The sequence below is a fragment of the Mobula birostris genome, chromosome 9 (genome assembly GCF_030028105.1).
Source record: "Mobula birostris isolate sMobBir1 chromosome 9, sMobBir1.hap1, whole genome shotgun sequence".
Taxonomy (NCBI): Eukaryota; Metazoa; Chordata; class Chondrichthyes; order Myliobatiformes; family Myliobatidae; genus Mobula; species Mobula birostris.
In genome coordinates this window covers 151144331-151165832 of record NC_092378.1, presented here as the reverse complement: position 1 = coordinate 151165832, position 21502 = coordinate 151144331, and the positions used below count along the sequence as shown (strand labels likewise).

General features: G+C 40.1%; 1 protein-coding gene across 3 annotated transcripts in view; it reads left to right on the top strand.

Annotated features, from left to right (window-relative positions):
• Positions 1–21502, top strand: part of lmtk2 (lemur tyrosine kinase 2) — a 129725-nt gene that overhangs the window by 77436 nt on the left and 30787 nt on the right. For all 3 annotated transcript variants that reach the window (XM_072269129.1, XM_072269131.1, XM_072269130.1), the window contains 3 exons: positions 12416–12500; positions 17293–17414; positions 21349–21498. In XM_072269129.1, coding sequence (XP_072125230.1) covers positions 12416–12500; positions 17293–17414; positions 21349–21498 — 357 coding nt within the window. The remainder of the gene's footprint in view (positions 1–12415; positions 12501–17292; positions 17415–21348; positions 21499–21502) is intronic.

Below are 21502 nucleotides of genomic sequence, written 5' to 3'. Positions count from 1 at the left end.
TCAGCCTAACACACCATCATCAGTGTGCTCGGCGCTGTCCTGATTCCGGTAAGTGATACTACACTGTACATACGTTATTTCTACTTTATATAGGCCATGTATTTTTACGTGTTATTTGGTATGATTTGGCAGCTTCATAGCTTAAAGGTTACTGGAGAGCGCTTGTGTGAGATTTTCTGCCGATGGCGCTTGCGTGAGATTTTCGCTACGGAGAACAGTGCAGCAATGATTGTGGAAAAGTATTTCTACTTTATATAGGCTGTGTATTTATCATATCATTGCTGCTTTTACTATATGTTACTGTTATTTTAGGTTTTATGTGTTATTTGGCATGACTTGGTAGGTTATTTTTGGGTCTGCGAATGCTCACAAAATTTTCCCATATAAATAAATGGTAATTGCTTCTTCGCTTTACGACATTCCAGCTTACGAACCATTTCACAGGAACGCTCTACCTTCGGATAGAACATAGAATAGTACAGCACAGTACAGGCCCTTTGGCCCACAATGTTGTGCCGACCCTCAAACCCTGCATTCCATATAAGCCCCCACCTTAAATTCCTCCATATACCTGTCTAGTAGTCTCTTAAACTTCACTAGTGTATCTGCCTCCACCACTGACTCAGGCAGTGCATTCCACGTACCAACCACTCTCTGAGTAAAAAACTTTCCTCTAATATTCCCCTTGAACTTCCCACCCCTTACCTTAAAGCCGTGTCCTCTTGTATTGAGCAATGGTGCCCTGGGGAAGAGGCGCTGGCTATCCACTCTATCTATTCCTCTTATTTGCGGGGGAAACCTGTTATACATAGGCAAAAATATTTATTACGGAATAGCCAATCAGTTGAGCAATCAATGTATCTGCTTTGAGGGAGAGCGTTCCAAACACTCCGAGAAGGAGTGAGGGAGTGCATCATTGAATCAGTCCCCTCCTGTCTTAAAGGGCATGTGCTTGTTTTTAAAGAAATTCTAGTTTTCTCCTGTGAGGAAATAACTTTTCAACATCAATCCTCTCAAGATCCCACTGGATCTTATGTTCACCTCTGACTCTTCTAAATTCCAGCAGATACACACACACTCTAACTGTCCTTTCTTCATAAACATCGTGCCCATCTCAAGAGCTTATGAACTTCTCTCAACAGCTTCTTAATGTAGTTGCATTCTTTCTTGGAGAAAAGGAGATCAGTACCTTGGGCATAAGTCTGGATGCTATCAGTTGTATATCACTGAAGCTTCTTCTAGTTTTAGTGTCAAATTTCCTTCACAATAAATCATCTGCTGGGTTCCCTAATCGTCCCTCTCTGCATTCTATCCTTTTGTGAATTGTGCATTAGGGCAGTGGTCCCCAACCACCGTGCCGCAAAGTGTGTGCTACCGGGCCGCGAGGAAACGATATGAGTCAACTGCACCTTTCCTCATTCATTTTCACGCCCACTGTTGAACTTGAATGCACAAGAGGTCATTACCCACGCGAGGTCATCAGTCAGTCATTAACCTGCAACTACTTGATGAGTGAAAAACAAACGTCGCTTGAGAGTTTCTTTGGAAGAGATGGTAGGGGACATAAAAGGCCTAATGATGCTGATAACGCAGGGACAGCTGAGGCCGAGACTGCAAAAAAAAAGAAAGCTTCCTTCAACAGAAAATACAACGAGTCGTACATAAAATATGGCTTTATTGCGACCAGTGACTTGCACACTCCAAGCCCCCTGTGTGTGATATGTGGAGACAAGCTGTCTAATGAGGCAATGAAGCCCTCAAAACTGCTTCAGAACCTTGAGTCCAAGCACCCTGCACTTAAAGACAAACCCATTGAGTTTTTTGAGCAGAAAAAACGTGAGCAAACGGAACAGAAGCAACTGCTGAGAGCCACCACCTCCACAAATGCTGCTGCTCTGAGAGCATCGTACTTAGTGGCTAGCCGTATTGCTAAGGCTAAGAAGCCTTTCACTGTTGGTGAAGAATTGATTTTGCCAGCTGCCAAGGACATGTGCCCTGAACTGTTGGGAGAAGCTGCAGCTAACAAGATGACCCAGGTTTCCCTTTCAGCTACCACAGTTTCCAGGGGAATCGATGACATAGTGGAGGACATCGAAGCACAGCTGTTGGAACGGCTTAACGAGTCTGGTTTCACTGCCCAAGTCAAAGAGGTTGCTCCTGAATGCCAGTCTACACACTGTGTCACACACAAGGAAATGCTGGCTAGCTGAAAAATGTCACCTGATCTTAACAGCGTATTGAGTGACGTTGAAGTTATCAATCACATCAAAGCAAAAGCCCTTAACTCATGTCTGTTTGAGCAGCTTTGCGAGGAAATGGATGCAGAGCACAAACGCCTTCTCTTACACACTGAAGTCAGGTGGCTCTCAAGGGGGACAACCCTGGCCAGGGTTTTTGAGTTAAGAGAGCAGCTACAGGGATTTCTTTCAAGAAAAAAGTCACCATTGAAAGCACACTTCAGTGACGAGGAGTGGATAGCAAAACTCGCTTATCTGTGTGACATCTTCAACCTGCTCATTGAACTCAATTTGTCACTTCAGGGGAGAATGACAACTGTCTTCAAGTTGGCAGATAAAATGTCTCCTTTCACAACCAAACTGGAACTGTGGCGACGGCAAGTGGACAGGGGCATATTTGACATGTTCCCAACATTAGCTGGGAATTTGGGAGAGGCTGAGCCTCACAGCTGGTGCGCGAACACCTATTTTCGCTGTCGACAGAATTCGAGTGTTACTTCCCAACTGCAAATGACCCAAGACGTGCAAAGTAATGGGTCCGTGACCCATTTGTGAATGTCCCCGGTGAATCATCCATGTCAACGCGGGAAGAGGATCAACTCCTCAAGCTTGCAAATAATGGTGGGCTGAAAAGTATGTTTGACATAACATCTCTGCCAGCATTCTGGATCAAAGTCAAGGTTGAATATCCTGAGATAGCCACAAAAGCACTGAAAACGTTGCTTCCATTTCCAACATCATATCTCTGCGAAGCGGAGTTTTCTGCAATGAATGCAACGAAATCTAAATTGCGGAATAGACTGGATATAAAGAACCCCCTTATGACTTATAATTGACTTATCACTATATTCATGCGAGGAAAATATGCGCTGTGTTTAATATTAAATTCATTAGATAAACCCTTTTAAAAATGAAATTGAGTCTACTAGCCACTTATAAGTGACTTATCATGTATATTCCGGTCGTGATTAGCACCCTCCCCCCCCCCAGTCGGCTGGTCCTGGTCCGCAAGAATTGTCAATATTAAACCGCTCCATGGTGCCAAAAAGGTTGGGACCCCTGCATTAGGGCATTCAGTTACCCAATTTTTCTTCATCTCAAGCTCTGCAATTTCTTAGCATTTAGATAATATCTTTTTTATTTTTCTGCCAAAATTAAGGTTTTAACATTTTCCCACATTATTCTTCATTTGCCAAATCTTTGCCCACTCATGATCTATCTATATCCCTTTGCAATCTGTCATCATCAAAGCTACGTCCTATTCCCTTGTTTTGTATTATCAGTTTGTTGAGAATGAACTGGGCAGACCTCAACAGAAATCTTTTCCAAATCTCTCAATAGAATCCTGACTGCCAGTTGTTTGGAGAGTGCACGCAATTTAAAACTGAATTCACCTATTCATCTGGAGTTGAATTTCTCCTGAATTATACATCACACATCTGTGCCACAAGATGGCAATGTAGGCTGATTCGTACCTCAGTCTACATCAAACATCTATAAAGTTAAAGCTGATACTTCATGAAGTTGGGCTTGGCAGCTTAGTGAATCGGAAAGTATTTCTCATAAGAACCAAAGAAACAGAAGCTGGAGTAGGCTGTTTGTGTGTGATCTTCCATTCAGAATCTGGTTTAATATCACTGGCATACAGTATGTCATGAGCGTGCATCAGCAGTACAATGCAAAGCACTTAAAAAAAACTTTAATCTACAATAAGAAATGTAAATTAAATAAATAAAATAGTGTAAAAAAAATAGTAAGGTATTGTTCATGGTTTGGTTCATTATCCATTCAAAAATCTGATGGCAGAGGGGAAGATGATGTTCCTAAAACATTGAGTGTGTCTTTTCAGGCTCCTGTACCACCTCCTTGATGGTAGCAATAAAAAGAAGCATGTCTTGAGTTGTGGGGGTCCTTAACGATGGAATCCACCTTTTTGAGGCATTGCCATTTGAAAATGTCCTTGATGGTGGAGGGTGGCTAGAGCTCATAATGAAGCTGGCTGAGCTTACAACCCTCTGCAGCTAAAAGTTTGGCAACAGAGAGCTGTAAGTCAAATTCTTTGTCAAAAGTTTAAGGGATTTATTGCACTTCAGTAGTATCAATACCTTCAAGTGTCCTGAATCCTAGCCTTGGCAAGCTCATTTGGGAAGAAGTTCAAACACAACTGATGCCAGAGCCAAGAAAATGTTTATTATGTCTCTGTATATATTAATTCTATATGTTCATTATTGTTCCTGGCATTTTCTATTTTTATTGAAGCTCTTCCTCAGAGCACATATTTCAGAATAGCAGGAAGGGAGGCTATCATTACTTGGCAGGAAGAAGCTGAGTAGCATGTCAAAGTTCAAAAGAAATTTATTATCGAAGTGTGTATATGTCATCAAATGCTACCCTGAGATTCATTTTCTTGCAGGCAATCACAGTAGAACAAAGAAGTACAATAGAATCAATGAAAAACTGCACACAAAGACTGACAAATTGTGTGAATACCAGAAGAAATAAATAATAATAATAATAAGTACTGTGAACTTGAGTTGTAGAGTCCTTGAAAGTGAAATCATAGGATGTATTCAGTGATCATGTTCAGCGTTGTGGTCAGTGGCATCTGAATACAGGAATGCTAAAGATAGGATGCTGGGTAGAGGAGGACTGGTTGATAAACATCTAATTGGATCAGCGCTCTAGTTTTAACCAAGTAATCTTTATGTGCAGTAATTTATGTGTTCTATGGTCTGTCCTAAAGGATAAAGATAATTATTGCTGGTGTTTTAATAAAAGCTCACAGCTGGGAATAGCAAAATCAACTACTTCCTCAGGGGTCTGTAGAGGTTCGGCACATCATTGAAAACCTTGGCAAACTTCTATAGTTATGTTGTGGAAAGTATGCTGACTGGCTCCATTATGGTCTGGTGTGGGAACACCAATGCTTTTGAGCAGAAAATCGTACAAAAGTTAGTGGATTCGGCCCAGTACATCACGGGTAAAACCCTCCCAACCATTGAATACATCTACATGAAATGTTGCTGTAGAAAAGCACCATCCATCATTAAAGATCCTCACCACCTAGACTATGCTATCTTGCTGCTGCCTCAGGACTCGCTCCACCAGGTTCAAGAACAGTTACTATCTCTCAACCATCAGGCTCTTGGGAAAAAAAAAGGACGATAGCTACACTCATTTAAGGACTCTGTTATATTGTTATTTCATGCTTGTTATTTATTGCTATTTATTTATATCTGTATTTGCACAGTTTGTTTGCAGTTAACAGTTCCTGATGTTTACAGTTTACAATTACTGTTCTATAGATTTGCTAAGTAGGCATGCAGAAAAAGAATCTCAGGGTTGTATGTGGTGACATGTATGTATTTTGATAATAAATTTTGCTTTGAACTTTGAACAAAATAATAACAAACTGACATATGGTAGAATAGCGCTTAACACAATGCTTTACATTGCTAACTGTAAGGTCAGGGTTCAATTCCCACTTCTTTGTAAGGAGTCTGTATATTCTCCCTGTGACTTTGTGGGTTCCATCAGAGTGTTCCGGTTTCCTCCTACAGTCCAAAGACATATGGGTTAGGGTTAGTGAGTTGTGGGTACAGGTGTCCCCCGCTTTTTGAACGTTTGCCTTACCACACCTCACTGTTACAAAAGACCTACATTAGTTACCTGTTTTTGCTAACAGAAAGTGTTTTCATTGTTACGAAAAAAGGCAGCGCGCGATAAAAAAGCAGCTGCTCCTCCCCCCGGAACTGCATTCTAGCCGGCATTGCTTAAACATGTGCCTCTGAGCAGCCGTTAGCAAAATGAGTTCTAAGGTATCGGAAAAGCCTAAAAGAGCTCGTAAGGGTGTGAGACTTAGTGTAAAACTAGACATAATTAAGTGTTTCGATTGTGGTGAACGAAGTAAGGACTAAATGAGTTTGGCTTGTGGAAGTTGATGAAGATGATGTTGAAGAGGTTTTGGCATTCCATGACCAAGAACTGATAGATGAAGAGCTGATGCAATTGGAAGAGGAAAGGATAACAATCGAAACCGAATGCAATAACGAACGGACCGAAAGTTAAGTCATCCAGGAACTGAACGTGAAGCAACTGCGTGAGATTTTCGCTGCAATGATGAAGTAAGACTTTAATTTTGAAAGGGTATGTCGGTTTAGGACATATTTGCAAGATGGTTTGAGTCCTTACAAAGAACTGTATGATAGAAAAATGCGCAAGGCTAAGCAGTCAAGCAAGCCTTCCACATCAGCCACAGCAGACAACGAACCTCGACCTTCGACATCGAGGCAGGCAGAGGTAGAAGAAGATGACCTGCCTGCCCTGATCGATGAGATGGCACCCCAGTGTCCCATCACCCCACTGTGGGACATCCGGGCCGCGGACTGTTACATTGCTGCAGAGAATGCAGCGGTAGGAGGGAGGCACCCAACAAGTCTTTAAGAAAAAAGCCAAAATAAACAAGCTAATTAATTAGGTGCCGCCCAGCATGTAAATGTTGACCTAGATCAGAGGCGATTGCTGATTGCGTCGCCTCTGATCTGCACCGACATTTACGTGCTGGGCGGCACCTAATCAATTAGCTTGTTTATTTCGGCTTTTTTCTTAAAGATGTGCTGGGTGCGTCCTGGCTACTGCTGTACCACTGCATTCTTCACGGATCGGTGTCAGTTCGCTGCCTGGAGGGTGGGGAGCACTGCACCATCCCAGCCTCCGACGACTCAGCCTAACACACCATCATCAGTGTGCTCGGCGCTGTCTTCCTGATTCCTGTAAGTGATACTACACTGTACATACATTATTTCTACTTTATATAGACTGTGTATTTTTGTGTTATTTTGGTATGATTTGGCGGCTTCATAGCTTAAAGGTTACTAGAAAGAGTGTTTTTGCTGAGAGCGCTTGTGCCGTGATTCTGCCAAGAGCGCTTGCATAAGATTTTCGCTACAGAGAACAGTGCAGGCAATGATTGTAGAGAAGTGTTTCTACTTCATATAGGCTGTGTATTTATCATATCATTCCTGCTTTTACTGTATGTTACTGTTATTTTAGGTTTTATGTGTTATTTGGCATGATTTGGTAGGTTATTTTTGGGTCTGTGAGCGCTCACAAATTTTTCCCATATAATTAAATGGTAATTGCTTCTTTGCTTTACGACGTTCCGGCTTACGAACCGTTTCATAGGAACGCTCTACCTTCGGATGGCGGGGGGGGGGAGCCTGTATACTATGTTGGCGCCAGAAGTGTAGCGACACTTTCGGGCTTCTTCCGGTATAATCATTGCTGATTTCATTTGACACAAGCAAGGCAATATCACTGTATGTTTCAATGTATACATGATAAATCAAGCTAATCTTTTGTAAGCCTCAACATTTTGAATGTGTATATGTAGACTCAACTGGTTGAATGTTTGTCTTCTGTAATCCAGCTCCAGTTCTTTAGTTAACCAAAGTATGCAATTATTCATTCGCACTGCGCAGTTTGTGGAACCCTGGATGCAAATTAGTTACGTTTGCATATAAAATTGGAATGTTAAAGTTAAGTACCTGTGAATTGCTTGAGGTTTGAATGAACAAATGCTGTCATGAATGTAAGATGTTAAAATAAGCCCTTGAATTTTTGTGTGGGACTATTACAGTAATACACGAGAGTACCTTTACTTTCTTTAAAGTTTGAGTAGATTCAGCATGCCATGATAGATTGAGACAAACTTCTGAAGATGCACAGTGGAGAGATTCTAACTGGTTGCATCATGGCCTGGTGTGGATATATCAATGCTCAGGAGTGGAAAAGGCTACAGAAATGATACAGCCCAGTCCATCACAGGCAAAACCCTCTCCACCTTTGAGCACATTTGCATGGAATTATCAAAACCCCCCCACCATCCAGGCTATGCTCTTTTCTGGTTGCTTCCACTGGGAACAGAAGTCTTAGGTTCCGCACCACCAGGTTCAGGAACAGTTATTACCCTTTAACAATTACGCTCCTGAACCAGCGTGGTTAACTTCACTCACTGCAGCACTGAACTGATTCCCCAGCCTACAGATTCACTTTTAGAGATTGCAACGCATGTTCTAAAATCGTATTTATTGTTTGTTTATTTATTTTTGTATTTGCAGTTTGTCTTTGCACATTGGTTGTTAGCCTTTGTGTGTGGTTTTTCATTGATTCTATTATATTTCATTGTATTTATTATGAATGCCTGCAAGAAAATGAATCTCAGGATAGCATATGGTGACATATCTGTATGTGTACTTTGATAATAAATTTGCTTTAAACTTTGAACTTTTTATACTATGGGTATAAAACACAGGATTTAAAAAAAAAATCACTTTCTAAGTCTGCCCTGTCACTTTTCATGAACTACATGCAAGCTTAAGTTAATTTGGTCTGTAACCCTAACCCTTTGGACTTGTCTTCTCAATCTTCCTACAAAAATATTGCACTTCCCATTTCTCTGCTTTACTCTCATCAGCCACCTTTCTGTACCTTCAACCAACCACCCACCCTCCCTCCCACTGAAGTCAATTGTCATCCTTTTAACAGTGCACCACATTTCTAATACAAATTCATTTTCGGTAGCTTCCAACCTGATTGCATGAACATCAGTTTCTCCTTCCAGTAAACATTTCCCACCCACCAACCCCCATTTCCCTCTTTTTCTATTCCCCAGTCTAGGCTCTTACATCTTCTCACCTGCCTATAGCCTTCCCTAGCCCCCCTCCTTCTTCCCTTTCTCCCAAGATCCACTCTCCTCTCCTATCAGATTGATTCTTCTCCAGCTTTTTACCTTCCCACCCACCTGGTTTCACCTGTCATCTTTTAGCTAGTCCTCCTCCCCTCCACCCCCTTTCATTTTGACATTTTCTCCCTTCTTTTCAGTCCTGAAGAAGAGTCTCAACCCAAAATGTCAATTGTTTGTTCATTTCCATAGATGCTGCCTGACCTGCTGAGTTTCTTCAGCATTTGGGGTGTGTTGCTCTTGATTTCCAGCATCTACAGAATCCCTTGTGTTTATGATTTATCACACCTCTAAGCTGTGTGGACTCTGCAGGAAATTGTGCTCTTCACAGGCAACTCCACATCCTTATAGTAAGTGGAGCAATGGTCTAGATATCATCCTATAGAGAGCCACACTGTACATTTCCTTCCAGTCTAGAGTAGCCTTTCATTACTATTGTCAGTTCCTCTTGGCCAATTTTCTAGCTGTTCAATGGCCAAGTTAATTGTGGGAGAGAGCTGGAGTCCATGCTGATCTCTCCTATCGGTGCTGCCCTCCAGTATTTGCTCAGTATTAGAAGAGTTAAATTGCATTCATCTGTGGCTGTATTAGTGCGTGCCAAGGACTGCTGCACCATTAATCTACAGGACACTCAGGGACTTGGGCTTGATATATATATATTATTTTGTGACTATGTTTTTCTGCTGTCTTAACTATATATACTATGTGTGACTGTTGGTACTGTGTTTTGCACCTTGGCCCAGGAGGAGCATTGTTTCGTTTGGTTATATTCAATGTATGGTTGAATGACAATTAAACTTGAACTTTTTGGAAAGCCATTGACACAACATTTCCCTCATCAAACTTCTGTTACTTTAACAAGTTCTAGCAAGTTAGTCAGATTGGTTTTTAATACATCTGTGCTACCTCTTAATGATCCAAGAGATTGTTGGTATACTACCTGATTTTTATGTGGAATTTTCTTTCAATGCCACGGTTAAACTGGTTTGTAATTTGTCCAGCATCCTCTTTCGAAAGTGGTTGTAGTATGTGCAGATTACTAGTCCTCTGGTATTATCCCTGAATCTGTAAGAGCAGAGGTCCTGGCCATAGTTTTCTAAGTAATTTTGTTTCTCATTTCCTTCAAGATTATCATGCATCTGATCTGGGCTGAGTCATTTATTCACTTCAATATCACTTTAAGTTCAGCAGTTTATCTACTAATGTCTGAATCTGTTTTTAGCCATCTAGAATCTCAAACTTTTCTCTGTTACTACCTGACCTTTGCTGAAATTCCACCAGTATCATCTTCCTTGGTGAAGACTCATAAAGTACTCAACCAAGCCTTCTGCATTCACGACTAACTTCCCTTTTGGCCTTTGATTGGTCTGAGGTCTCCTCTTGCACTGTCTGTGTGCCTTCAAGTATTTTGGGATTCCTTTTTAGATTTGCTCAAAGTTTTTCTCATGTCTTCTGTTTACCTTTCTCGCCTCCTTTCTGTAATCAATTTTGGTTTTGCTTGTGTTAATAACATGATATCTATCTTGTTCTCTTTGGTCACCTCATAGCTCTAATTTTTGAACCTTTCTCCCTCATGAGAATGTAGGTAGGTTTTAGTAAAATGTTTAGCCGGTCAAACTCTTGATTGTAGTTTACCTGAGCCTGATCAGCTGTTTTTCCATTGAAACTGGCCCTTCTCCAGAAGATCACTTTTACCTTAGACTTCATTATTTACCTTTGTGTAATTATTCCAGACCTTGTGTTGTGACTAATATTTTTAGATGCTCCTTAGTTATTGGTAAAGAAAACATATGGCATGCTTGCCTTCGTTGGTAGCAGTATTGATTGTAGGAGTAAGGAAGTCACGCTGCAGCTGTATAAAACTTCAGTCTCTCCGCACTTGACTATGCAATTGTGGTTGCTCGTTTAGAGCAAAATTTTTAGAGAGGATGTGAAAGGTACTTACTATGATGCTGCCCGGGTTAGAGGGTGTGCACTAATTAGGAAAGGTTGGACAAACTTGGAGTGTCGAAGTCTGTGGGGAGATCTGACAGGTTTTTAAAATTGAGAGGCATATGGCAGGTAGACTCTTTTCCCAGGGAAGAAATATCAGAGGACGTGCCTATAAGGTTAAAGGGGGGATGGGAGTTTTAAGGTGACGTGAGGTTGTGTTTTTATTCGTTGAGAGTGGTAGGTTTCCAGGAGTAGTAGTGCAAGCAAGCAGAGTGGTGGAGTACAAGAGGCTTTTAGATAGAACGTGAAGGCAATGGGAAAATATGGATGAATAATGGGAGGAGACGTTAGGTATAAGTTGGCATCAAGGTTGGTGCAACATTGTGGAGCAAATGACCTGTGCAGTTCTACCTTTTGATATTTTCTCCATGTATATTCTTCACAACATAGATATTGAGTTCAAGTCCAAGCCAGTTCTCTGATCATTCCCATCAGTCTCATTCCCCTCCCTCTTTCTCCCCACCCCCCATTCATTTCCCTGTCCCTATAATCTATTTTCACAAGTGCACAAACTCCCACTGATTCTTTTACCTGTGGCCTACACCATTGGTAATTTACATAAACCGGTTAACCTACCAACAAGCATATATTTGGGACGTGGAGCACCTGGGGAAATCTACATGGCCACAGCGATCAAGCAAAAGTCTTATAGACAGCACTAGAGGCCAGGGTTAAACCTTGGCCTGATTCCTTCCCGAGTTCAGCAATGTAATCTTTCACTTTGGGCCAGATGTATACTGAAAAAGAAAGTTCTTGTGAATAGAAACTTCTCTATATCCTTGCTTCTAATTTAGTGGTATCCCAGTTTGTATTGAAATACTGTGAGGTTCCCCAATATCACTACTTTATGGGATTTGCACACTTTCTGGCACATTTCTGCTTAAAAATTCTTCACAAAAATTGGCAATCTAAAATAAAGCCCCACTGATGCAATTACACCTCTCTTGTGTTTTTTTTTGAAACAGAGTTTGCCTTTATATGTACTTACATATCTTTTCTCACCAGTACGGCACCCTGCTTTCTCTTCACCACCCCACCTGCCTTACCATATCCAGAATATTCCCCCTTCCTTTTCAGTCCTGAAGAGGGGTCTTGGCCTGAAACATTGATGGCTTATTCTTTTCCATTGATGCTGCCTGATCTGCTAAATTCTTTCAGCATTTTGTGTGTGTTGCTTTGGATTTCCAGCATCGCAAACTTTCTTGTGTTTGTTATTTAGTATTTGTTGCTGTCCCATTTTAAACCAAGTCACTAGTGAAGCCAGATTAGTGTTGAGGAAAGATGGTCTTTGAGCCAGACTGCACCCAGTTCTATTGGGGATAATTGTTAAGCGGACTAGTCATTGATCGAGTGTACTCAAGTATTAACTAATGTTATTTTCTTTTCTGTTTCCTTCACCCCATTTGTGGACGGCTCCTGCTTCGATGCTGTCTCCATTTCGCAGTGATTTAGCACTACGGAACTGTTTTCTCACAACGGATTTGACGGTAAAAATTGGCGATTATGGCATTGGATTCAGCCGGTACAGGGTAAGCAGTTTGCTTTTTGGCACCTTTCTGATCTTGTGCCATATCAATATAGCATTTAGACCAGGGATTCTCAACCTATTTATACTTCATTGTCACCAAACAATTGATACTAGAACGTACAATCCTCACAGCGATATTTGATTCTGCGCTTCCCGCTCCCTGGATTACAAATCGATAGTAAATATTAAAGATTTAAATTATAAATCATAAATAGAAAATAGAAAAATGAAAAGTAAGGTAGTGCAAAAAAAACTGAGATGCAGGTCCGGATATTTGGAGGGTATGGCCCAGATCCGGGTCAGGATCCGTTCAGCAGTCTTATCACAGTTGGAAAGAAGCTGTTCCCAAATCTGGCCGTACAAGTCTTCAAGCTCCTCAGCCTTCTCCCGGAGGGAAGAGGGACGAAAATTGTGTGTTGGCTGGGTGGGTCGTGTCCCTGATTATCCTGGCAGCACTGCTCTGACAGCGTGCGGTGTAAACTGAGTCCAAGGACGGAAGATTGGTTTGTGTGATGTGCTGCGCAGTGTTCACGATCTTCTGCAGCTTCTTCCGGTCTTGGACAGGACAACTGCCCTACCAGATTGTGATGCACCCTAGAAGAATGCTTTCTATGGTGCATCTATAAAAATTAGTGAGGGTTTTAGGGGTCAGGCCAAATTTCTTTAGTTTTCTCAGGAAGTAAAGGCGCTGGTGGGCCTTCTTGGCAGTGAACTCTGCTTGGTTGGACCAAGTCAGGTCATATTTTATGCTATCATCCATTAACCAAGGAGTCCATGGACCCCATGTTGGAAACCCCTGGTTTAGACTGACTGTTCTTAAAGTTAAGATTCTTGTGTTGCAAGTAGTTTAACTAAATTTGGGGCACCAGGAGATATTGAGTCAGACTATAATTTATATGTGTTCTTCAAGATTTCCCCATTAGCAGAATCTCTTGTGTTTCTAATATATTGTTATGGTTTGGAATACTAACTAGCACTGAGCATAACAATGTGAAAAACATGACATTGAAAAGTTGGAAAATATCTATTCCTTACTTTTTATAGAGATACAGTGCAAAGGGGTCTTTAAATTTAATCTACAGTTACCCTCTAATGTTTAATTGATTGTGGATGAAAAGTAATACATGAACGTAAAAATTCAGTCTCTCCTGGATTACTGATTACCTGACAGATAGACCCCAGTTTGTACGGCTGGGTGGTTCTCTGTCTGAGACAGTGGTCAGTGACACTGGAGCACCACAAGGGACTGTCCTGTTTCCATTTCTGTTCACGCAATACACCTTAGACTTTCAGTATAAATCTGAGTCTTATCACTTGCAGGAGTTCTCTGATGACTCTGCAGTGGTTGGGTGTGTCAGAGATGGGCAGGAGTCGGAGTACAGAGGACTAGTGGACAAGTTTGTTGAGTGGTACGGGAGGAATCATCTGCTCCTGAATGTGGCCAAAACCAAAGAGATGATGATCGATTTTAGGAGGAAGAGGACTATGACGAGTCCTGTATACGTTGTGGGAGAAGTTGTTGCAGTGGTGGAAGAGTGCAAATATTGGGAGTTCACCTCGACAACAAACTTCACTGGAAAATCAGCACCAAGGCTGTTTACAAGAAATTGGATGAGCAGAGTCCATTTTCTAAGGAAGCTGAGATATTTCAAAGTGTGCAGCAGGATATTGGAGATCTTTTACCAGTCCACTGTAGCAAGTACAGTTGTCTTTGCGGCTTTATGTTGGGGGAGCAGAACCAGTGTTGGTGATGCAAAAGGACAAAATAAACTCATCAAGAAGGCTGGATCCATCCTTGGTTACAACCCGAACTCTTGAGTTAGTGGTGGAGAAAAGGTCATTAAACAAACTGTTATCCATTATGGACAATCTGGTACATCCTCTCCATAACCTACTGAATAAGTAATGGAGCACTCTTTCAGACAGGCTCATTCAGCTCCGCTGTCACAAGAATCGTGACAGAAAATCTTTCCTTCCAAATGCAATAAGCATGTACAACAGTTCATCTGTGTGACACAACAGAGATCATAGTACAATAGTCCCTGTTTTATTATTTTGTACATTATTATTGCAAATTATTGCACAAAGATAAATTATTGTGTATATTATTATTCTGTACTATATTAGTTAAGTCTGCACACTGCTAAGTGTGTTTTTAAATGTTGCTACTGTAGCAAAAGAATTTCCCACTCGGGATCAATAAAGTATTATTATTATTAATAAAGCCGGCTCTGTAGATCCTGCTACCTCAACATTCACATAGTGAAGTTAATTATGTACTTATTTAGAACAAAAAGCTGTCTTACTGTTTTTCGGCTCATTTTGTAATTCATAATTTTCGAAGGTCCTTCAATCTGCTGAGTACAGGATGATTTGTATAATGGATAATTGCTTTTAGGTCTCACTTTTTCTGTTTTTTTTTAAAAAAAAAGGTCTCCCTGTATTCAAAATTATTTTAATTATTACATAAGCTATCTTCAGATACTTTGGGTCATTCTGAGATTATGAAAGGCATGATTGAAATGTTTAATCTTTAGTTTCTCTTCAAGATCTGATTCTTATTACCTCACTCTTCAAATTCTACACTTGTCAAATCTGATCTTTGTAAGCATGTCGTCACATGATCATTGGAAGGCAATGGGAAGTAATAAGATGTAACATTAATTTTGAATAAGTTTGGGCATTTGTGTCCATGACTGCTATCTAGAGCATCAACAAAGAGTGAATTGGCGTAAGAAATCATACAGAAATTCATGTGGAATTAATAACATGCTAAAACTTTTCAGATGGTGTGCATATGATACCGAATTCCTTCCCAACAGAGGAGATAAAAGATTTGAATTATGGATAAAGAAAGGTCTTACAACCTACCTCTCATTTATACATAAAAGAATATTACAAAGTTTCCAAATCCTGCAGGACAAACATGGCCTAGAACACAATGGCTTTTTTAGGTACCTTCAAGTACGAAATTATGTTAACCAGAGTTGTAGATATACAGACCTATCAACAGTAGAATTAGAATTTTTCAAGATTCTTAATTCGACTTGCGGTTCAGTACCTAGTAAATAAGTTTCTCGATTATATAATGCACTCTCCCATGCTCCCAGGAGAAGTGGGAGAAAGAAGCGGGGTTGGTACTTTCAGAGGAGGCTTGGGGGAAAATATGCAGCTTTCAATGGTCCTTGACTAATTCTTTGACTTGGAGAGAACATTGTTGGAAAAATATTATAAGATACTTTAAGGCCCCATATCAGGAAAAATATAAAGATACAAACGTGACGTGTTGGAGAAGATGCGGCTCCAAGGAGGCAAATCATTTCCATATTTTCTGGGATTGTCCTAAATTAAGTCTATATTGAGAAGGTATTCATAGAACATTAGTTAAGGTACTTAGGACCCAGATACCTCTGAACTTTGAGATGCTCTATTTGGGGCATGTATTGTTTCTCGAACAGAAGGAAGACACAAAGTTGTTGCAGGCCCTTTTAGCGGCAAGTAAGAAATCAATCACTAGAAAGTGGCTAAATCCAATACCACCTACATTAGAAGATTGGCACGAAATTATCTTGAAAATATTTAAAATGGAAAAGTTGACTTACTCCCTGAGAATTCAAAAAGAAAAATTTTATCAAATCTGGAATAAATGGATTGAATATATAACCCCAATGCGAGCAGACTTTAGATGAATCTCCTAATGATTTATACTGCTCTTCTCATCAATACAGTAATATTGCTAATGTAAGCACCCCTAGTCTAAATGTTTACTGTTTTTGTCTTTTTTTTGTTTGGAAAATAGAGAATTAATACAAGTAAAGGAAAAGATTTGGGTAAGGGATAAAAAATGATAAAATTAAGTAAATAAGTACATAGGGATCGGATAATTATGTTTGGGGGCAGGAGCAAGCATGAACAAGTTAGGATATAAACACCTACAATGGTTGTTACATAGGCTTACACACAATATTTTGGACCAGAAGAAGCGATTCAGAAGAGATGTATGGAAACTATTACTAATCCACTATTATTACTACTTAATAATTAATACCATTACTTAGCCTAATAGATTAGAATTTCTACTGTACATAATTATCTATTTAAATGTCTAATTTCTTTTTATATCATCTCAATCTGTACTTAAGAATATATAAATAATTACAGTTTTATATATATAAAATGGAAAAGGTTATACATGTGAAAAAAGTACATGATACTTGTGAATTCCTTATCCAAATAAAAATAAAATTTAAAAAAAAAGAAATCCTACAGAATAAGCAATCTTTGCAATCCTGTAAGGAACTACAAAGACAAACTTGCATTTCAGTGGAATTTAAATATTAGAAGTGGTTTAATAATGAAAATTGATTTTAGTACATTGTTTGGAACTTTGCAGTAAATGTGATGTATGTGACTTATGAACATTTAGGTGGTGTAACACACACAAATGCTGGAGGAACTCAGCATGTCATGCAGCATACATGGAGGGAAATAAAGGGTCGACGTTTCGTGTTGAGACCCTTCATCAATCAAATAGCTTCCTTTCCTGCTATTACCTGTAATTCTGTAAGTCCTGGTGAAGAATCTCAGTCTGAAAAGATTGTCTCTCTATGCCCCTCCATAGATGCTGCCTGACCTGCTGAGTTCCAACAGCATTTTGTGTGTGTTACTCTGGTTTTCCAGCATCTGCAGAATCTCTTGTGATTATGTTAAACTAATGCTTATTTTTCAAAAGGCCAGCAAACCACAAGTATCATCATTTTTAAATTCAGGCATTTTTTCCCCTCTGAAACTAGGAGGATTACATTGTAAGCAATGATGGTCAGTATATTCCTTTGCGCTGGATTTCACCTGAGCTTGTAGGTGACGTATATGGAAGCATGGTGGTGGCAGAACAGACAAAACACAGCAATATTTGGTAAGATTGTAATGATAGCTTCTGCTTTTGAAATTGCTTCTTTTTATTGTTCCCTGTCCTTGATACTTAAGGGTTACTACCCAGGTAGAGTTTCATTGTGCTGATCCTGCATTGAAGTGTAACAATGACTTTACATTTCACCTATTCTAGTGGTTTTAGTATGTTACTTCAGTTGTAGAGGAACAACAAAGACCTGACTGAGGAGGCTGGAAATCTGAATGAATAACATTGCTAGAGATGCACAGCAGGTCAGGTAGCAGCCATGGAGAGTCATTCTTCTTTCTAGCCTCTGAGGTTATTTAATATCATTTGCAGTTGTGCTAATTTGCCTCCAATCCCATTTCACCCAGCACCCCCTGTGCTTACCTGTACCAACCTCTGGTTTAAAACTTTTTTTCTCCTTATTTTAAAATGGTGCCAGGGGTTTGCCTCTCCCCATATTTGTGCTCTCTATGAACCCTGGAATCTTCGAAGATTTACATTTGGGTCCCAATCCACCCTTTTAACTTTGAATTAATTCTCACAATGTTTTCAGCTGTTGCAGCAGTCTCTGGAGTTGCTGTCTTAATCTTTCTCTCTCATTATAATCATTCCCAACCCATAATTTTTTTCCTCTCCCAGATTGTCATATAGTGTGAATTCTTATTTGACTAACAATTCCAGGAAGCACCTTGATTAGAGCCATAGTCATAAAACACCACAGCACAGAAATGGGCCCTTTGGCCCATCATTTGGCTGAACTATTAATCTGCCTATTCCCATTAACCTGCACCCATAGCCTTCAAAACATAACCCTCCATTCCCCTCTCATCCATGTGCTTCTCCAACTTTCTCTTAAACTTTGAAATCGAACCAGAATCTACACTTTCACTGGCAGCTCATTCCACATTCTCCCCACCCTGTGACGGATAGAAGTTGCCCCACATGTTCCCCTTAAGCAGTTCACCTTTCACCCTTAACCCATAACCTCTAGTTACACCAAAATGGGGGAAAAAAAGAGGAGTTCTACTAATAAAGGACATCATTACATGAAGGTACAAGAGTTGAACACTTGATCAAAATGCAATGTTAAACTCTTGTACCTTTGTTATGATCCCCTTCCAGTTTCTTGTGTTTATAACCTCTCAGTAGTTGTCAGATGTTAGTTTGGAAAGAGATCCCATTGATTTTTATGAGGGAAGATAAACAAGTTGTTCCAAAAAGCATGTTAAGGTAAACCTAGTAAGTGCAAAGTGAATTGTTTAACCTTGATGATAGAGGAAGTTCTGGAAACAATCATCTGATATAGAATTATCATTCGCTTAAGTGTGTGCATTCATTAGGGGAAGGCTGGATGGATTTTCATTTTGAAGAAAATATTTAACTAACACACTTAGAGTTTTATTTGAAGTCACAGAGGGTTGATGAGGGAAATATAATTGAAATGGCCTTCCAGTCGGCATTTTATAAGCTGTTGCATTTTCTCAAGATTAAGGCCATACTATGATAGAATCAAACATCATGGATTTAAAAATATTGGCTCAGTAACAGCTGGCTCACAGCAATAGCAACCTGCGTTTGCTCCTTATCTCCAGTGCTATCTGTGTGGAGTTGCACATTTTCCGTATGACTGCATGAGTTTCCCTGAGTGCTCTAATTTTCTCCCAGTGTGCTTGTCTGGGGTTAATTGGTTACTGTAAATTGCTCTTGGGTAGGTGAGAGTGGAGTTGATGGACAGAGTTTAAGAATAGGAGCAGGTGTCGTCGCCAATTAACTGGACTCTTAAAAACTGACACTCATTCCTCAATCACACTTTTATTTACTTATGCACAAGTGAACAGCGTGGCCCCTGTCACCACACTATTATAAAATATGAACAAAGAAATGTCATTTTTATACAGGGCAGCACACACACAATGCTGGAAGAACTTAACAGGTCAGGTAGGATCTATTGAAAGGAATAAACAGTTGACATTTTGGATCGAGACCCTTCATCATTTTCATACAAAAAAATTGGTTGGATATGGATACTGACTAGTTAGTAATCTTGTATATGTTCGAAGTTTGAAGTAAGTTTTATTATCAAAGTACAGATATGTCACCAAATACAACCCTGAGATTCATTTTCTTATGGGCATAATCAACAAATTTATAGAATAATATTATAGCATCAATGAAAGACCACCCAACTAGGGCATTCAACAGGAGTGCAGAAAACAACAAACTGTGCAAATACAGAAAGATTAAAGCAATAATAATAAGTAAATAAACAATAAATATCGCGAACAGGAGGTGACGAGTCCTTGAAAGTTGAGTCCAGTGGTTGTGCGAATATTTCAATGATGGGGCAAGTGAAGTTATCCCTTTTAGTTCAGGAGCCTTTTGGTTGAGGAGTAATAGCTGTTCCTGAACCTGGTGAGAAGAGAGCGTGGCCTGGGTGATGGTGGTCCCTGATGGTGGATGTTGCTTTCTTGCGACAGCACTTCATGTTGATGTGCTCAGTGGTTGGGGGGTGGGGTGCTTTACCCGGGATAGACTGGGCCAATCCACTATTTTTTGTACAAATTTGTTCAGCTTTTTGTGCTTGATCTTGCAAATTGCTTATTCGTGAGATCAATCACATTACTGTAATATAGTTGTTAATAGCCAATAGAATCTCCATATTAAATGCCATTAATACTTCAAAATTAGTAAAATAACTGACCAATAGCAAGTGCCATCCTAGAATCTTTTGTTTGCATCCTTGTCTTTGTAAGCCAGTCCCCAGCTATGCTAAGGGAAAACCTTCTTTGCCTAAGCACACTACCTGTAAGCTGTCCTTGCTTGGACATTGTCTTAAACCTTGTTTTGCTGCAACTTCCACATACAAAAAAATAAACAACAGGGTGAGATTGCACTACGAGCTGGTATTGACTTGAATAACCAAATTGCAGCTTTCTGTATTGTGAGAAATATGGTGGCAAATCCAAAATCCAAAAGACATTCAGGCTTATAGTAACCAATTAACCTACAAATTGTCCCTAGTGTGTAGATGAGTGGTAGAGTTTGGGGAGAGCTGACAGGAATGTAGGAAGAATAGAATATGATGGCGTAAATGTGTGTTTAATGATTGGCGTGGAATAAAAGTGGGAAGGTGAACCAGAGAGAGGAATATGTGGGTGGTGGACAGATTGAGAGGGTGGGGGTGGAGAAGGAGACAGGGTGATAGTGCTGGTAGGTTGGGGTGGGGAACAGAAGTGATTTCTAGAAGTTAGAGAAATCAATGTTCGTGTTGTCAATCTCCCAAGGCAGAGTACAAGGTGCTGTTCCATCAATCTGCATTTAGCCTCAACTTCACGGCAAATGAGGTTGTGGACAGACATGTTGGAACAGGAAGTGAAATCAAAATGACTGGTCACCAGGAGATCCCAGTTACAACAGAGAGAGCGAACGTGCTCGACAAACCAAATTCCCCCCAATCTGCTTGAGTGTAGTGAACTGTGAGGGTGATAGTAAGTAGATGCAATGGTAAGCTAGTGAAATGGGGGGAAAAAAGGTCTTAACCTATTCAACCTGAATAACCAAAAGGAAAGAATTTGCACAATTATGGGCAAAAGGCAAGAGAATGAGACCAACTAAGTTGTTCTTCTCTAAAGCCAATAAAAACTCCAAAGATCAAGTAGCCTTCTTTCATGCAGTAACCTGTGATTTTGTGAATCCTGATGAAGGTTATCAACCCGAAGCATGGAACTGTTTATTTCCCTCCATAGATACTGCCTGGCCTGCTGAGTTCCTTCAGCGCGTGCGTGCGTGTGTGTGTTACTCTGGATTTCCAACATCTGCGGATTTTTGTCTGTGAATCTGTCACCTATATCTTGTGGACATTAATGTGATTTTGTATATTGTAGAATATTTTGTGTGGTGAAGGAAAGGCACTTCTCTCTTATTCAACCATCCTTTTAAATTTTTTTTATAGGTCTTTAGGCGTTGCATTATGGGAGTTATTTGAGAACGCCAGCCAGCCCTACATGCACCTTTCTGACAAAGAGGTGCTAATCTTTGTTATAAAGGAACAGCAAATTAAACTCCCTAAACCTCAGCTGGAGTTGACTCACTCTGACAGATGGTAA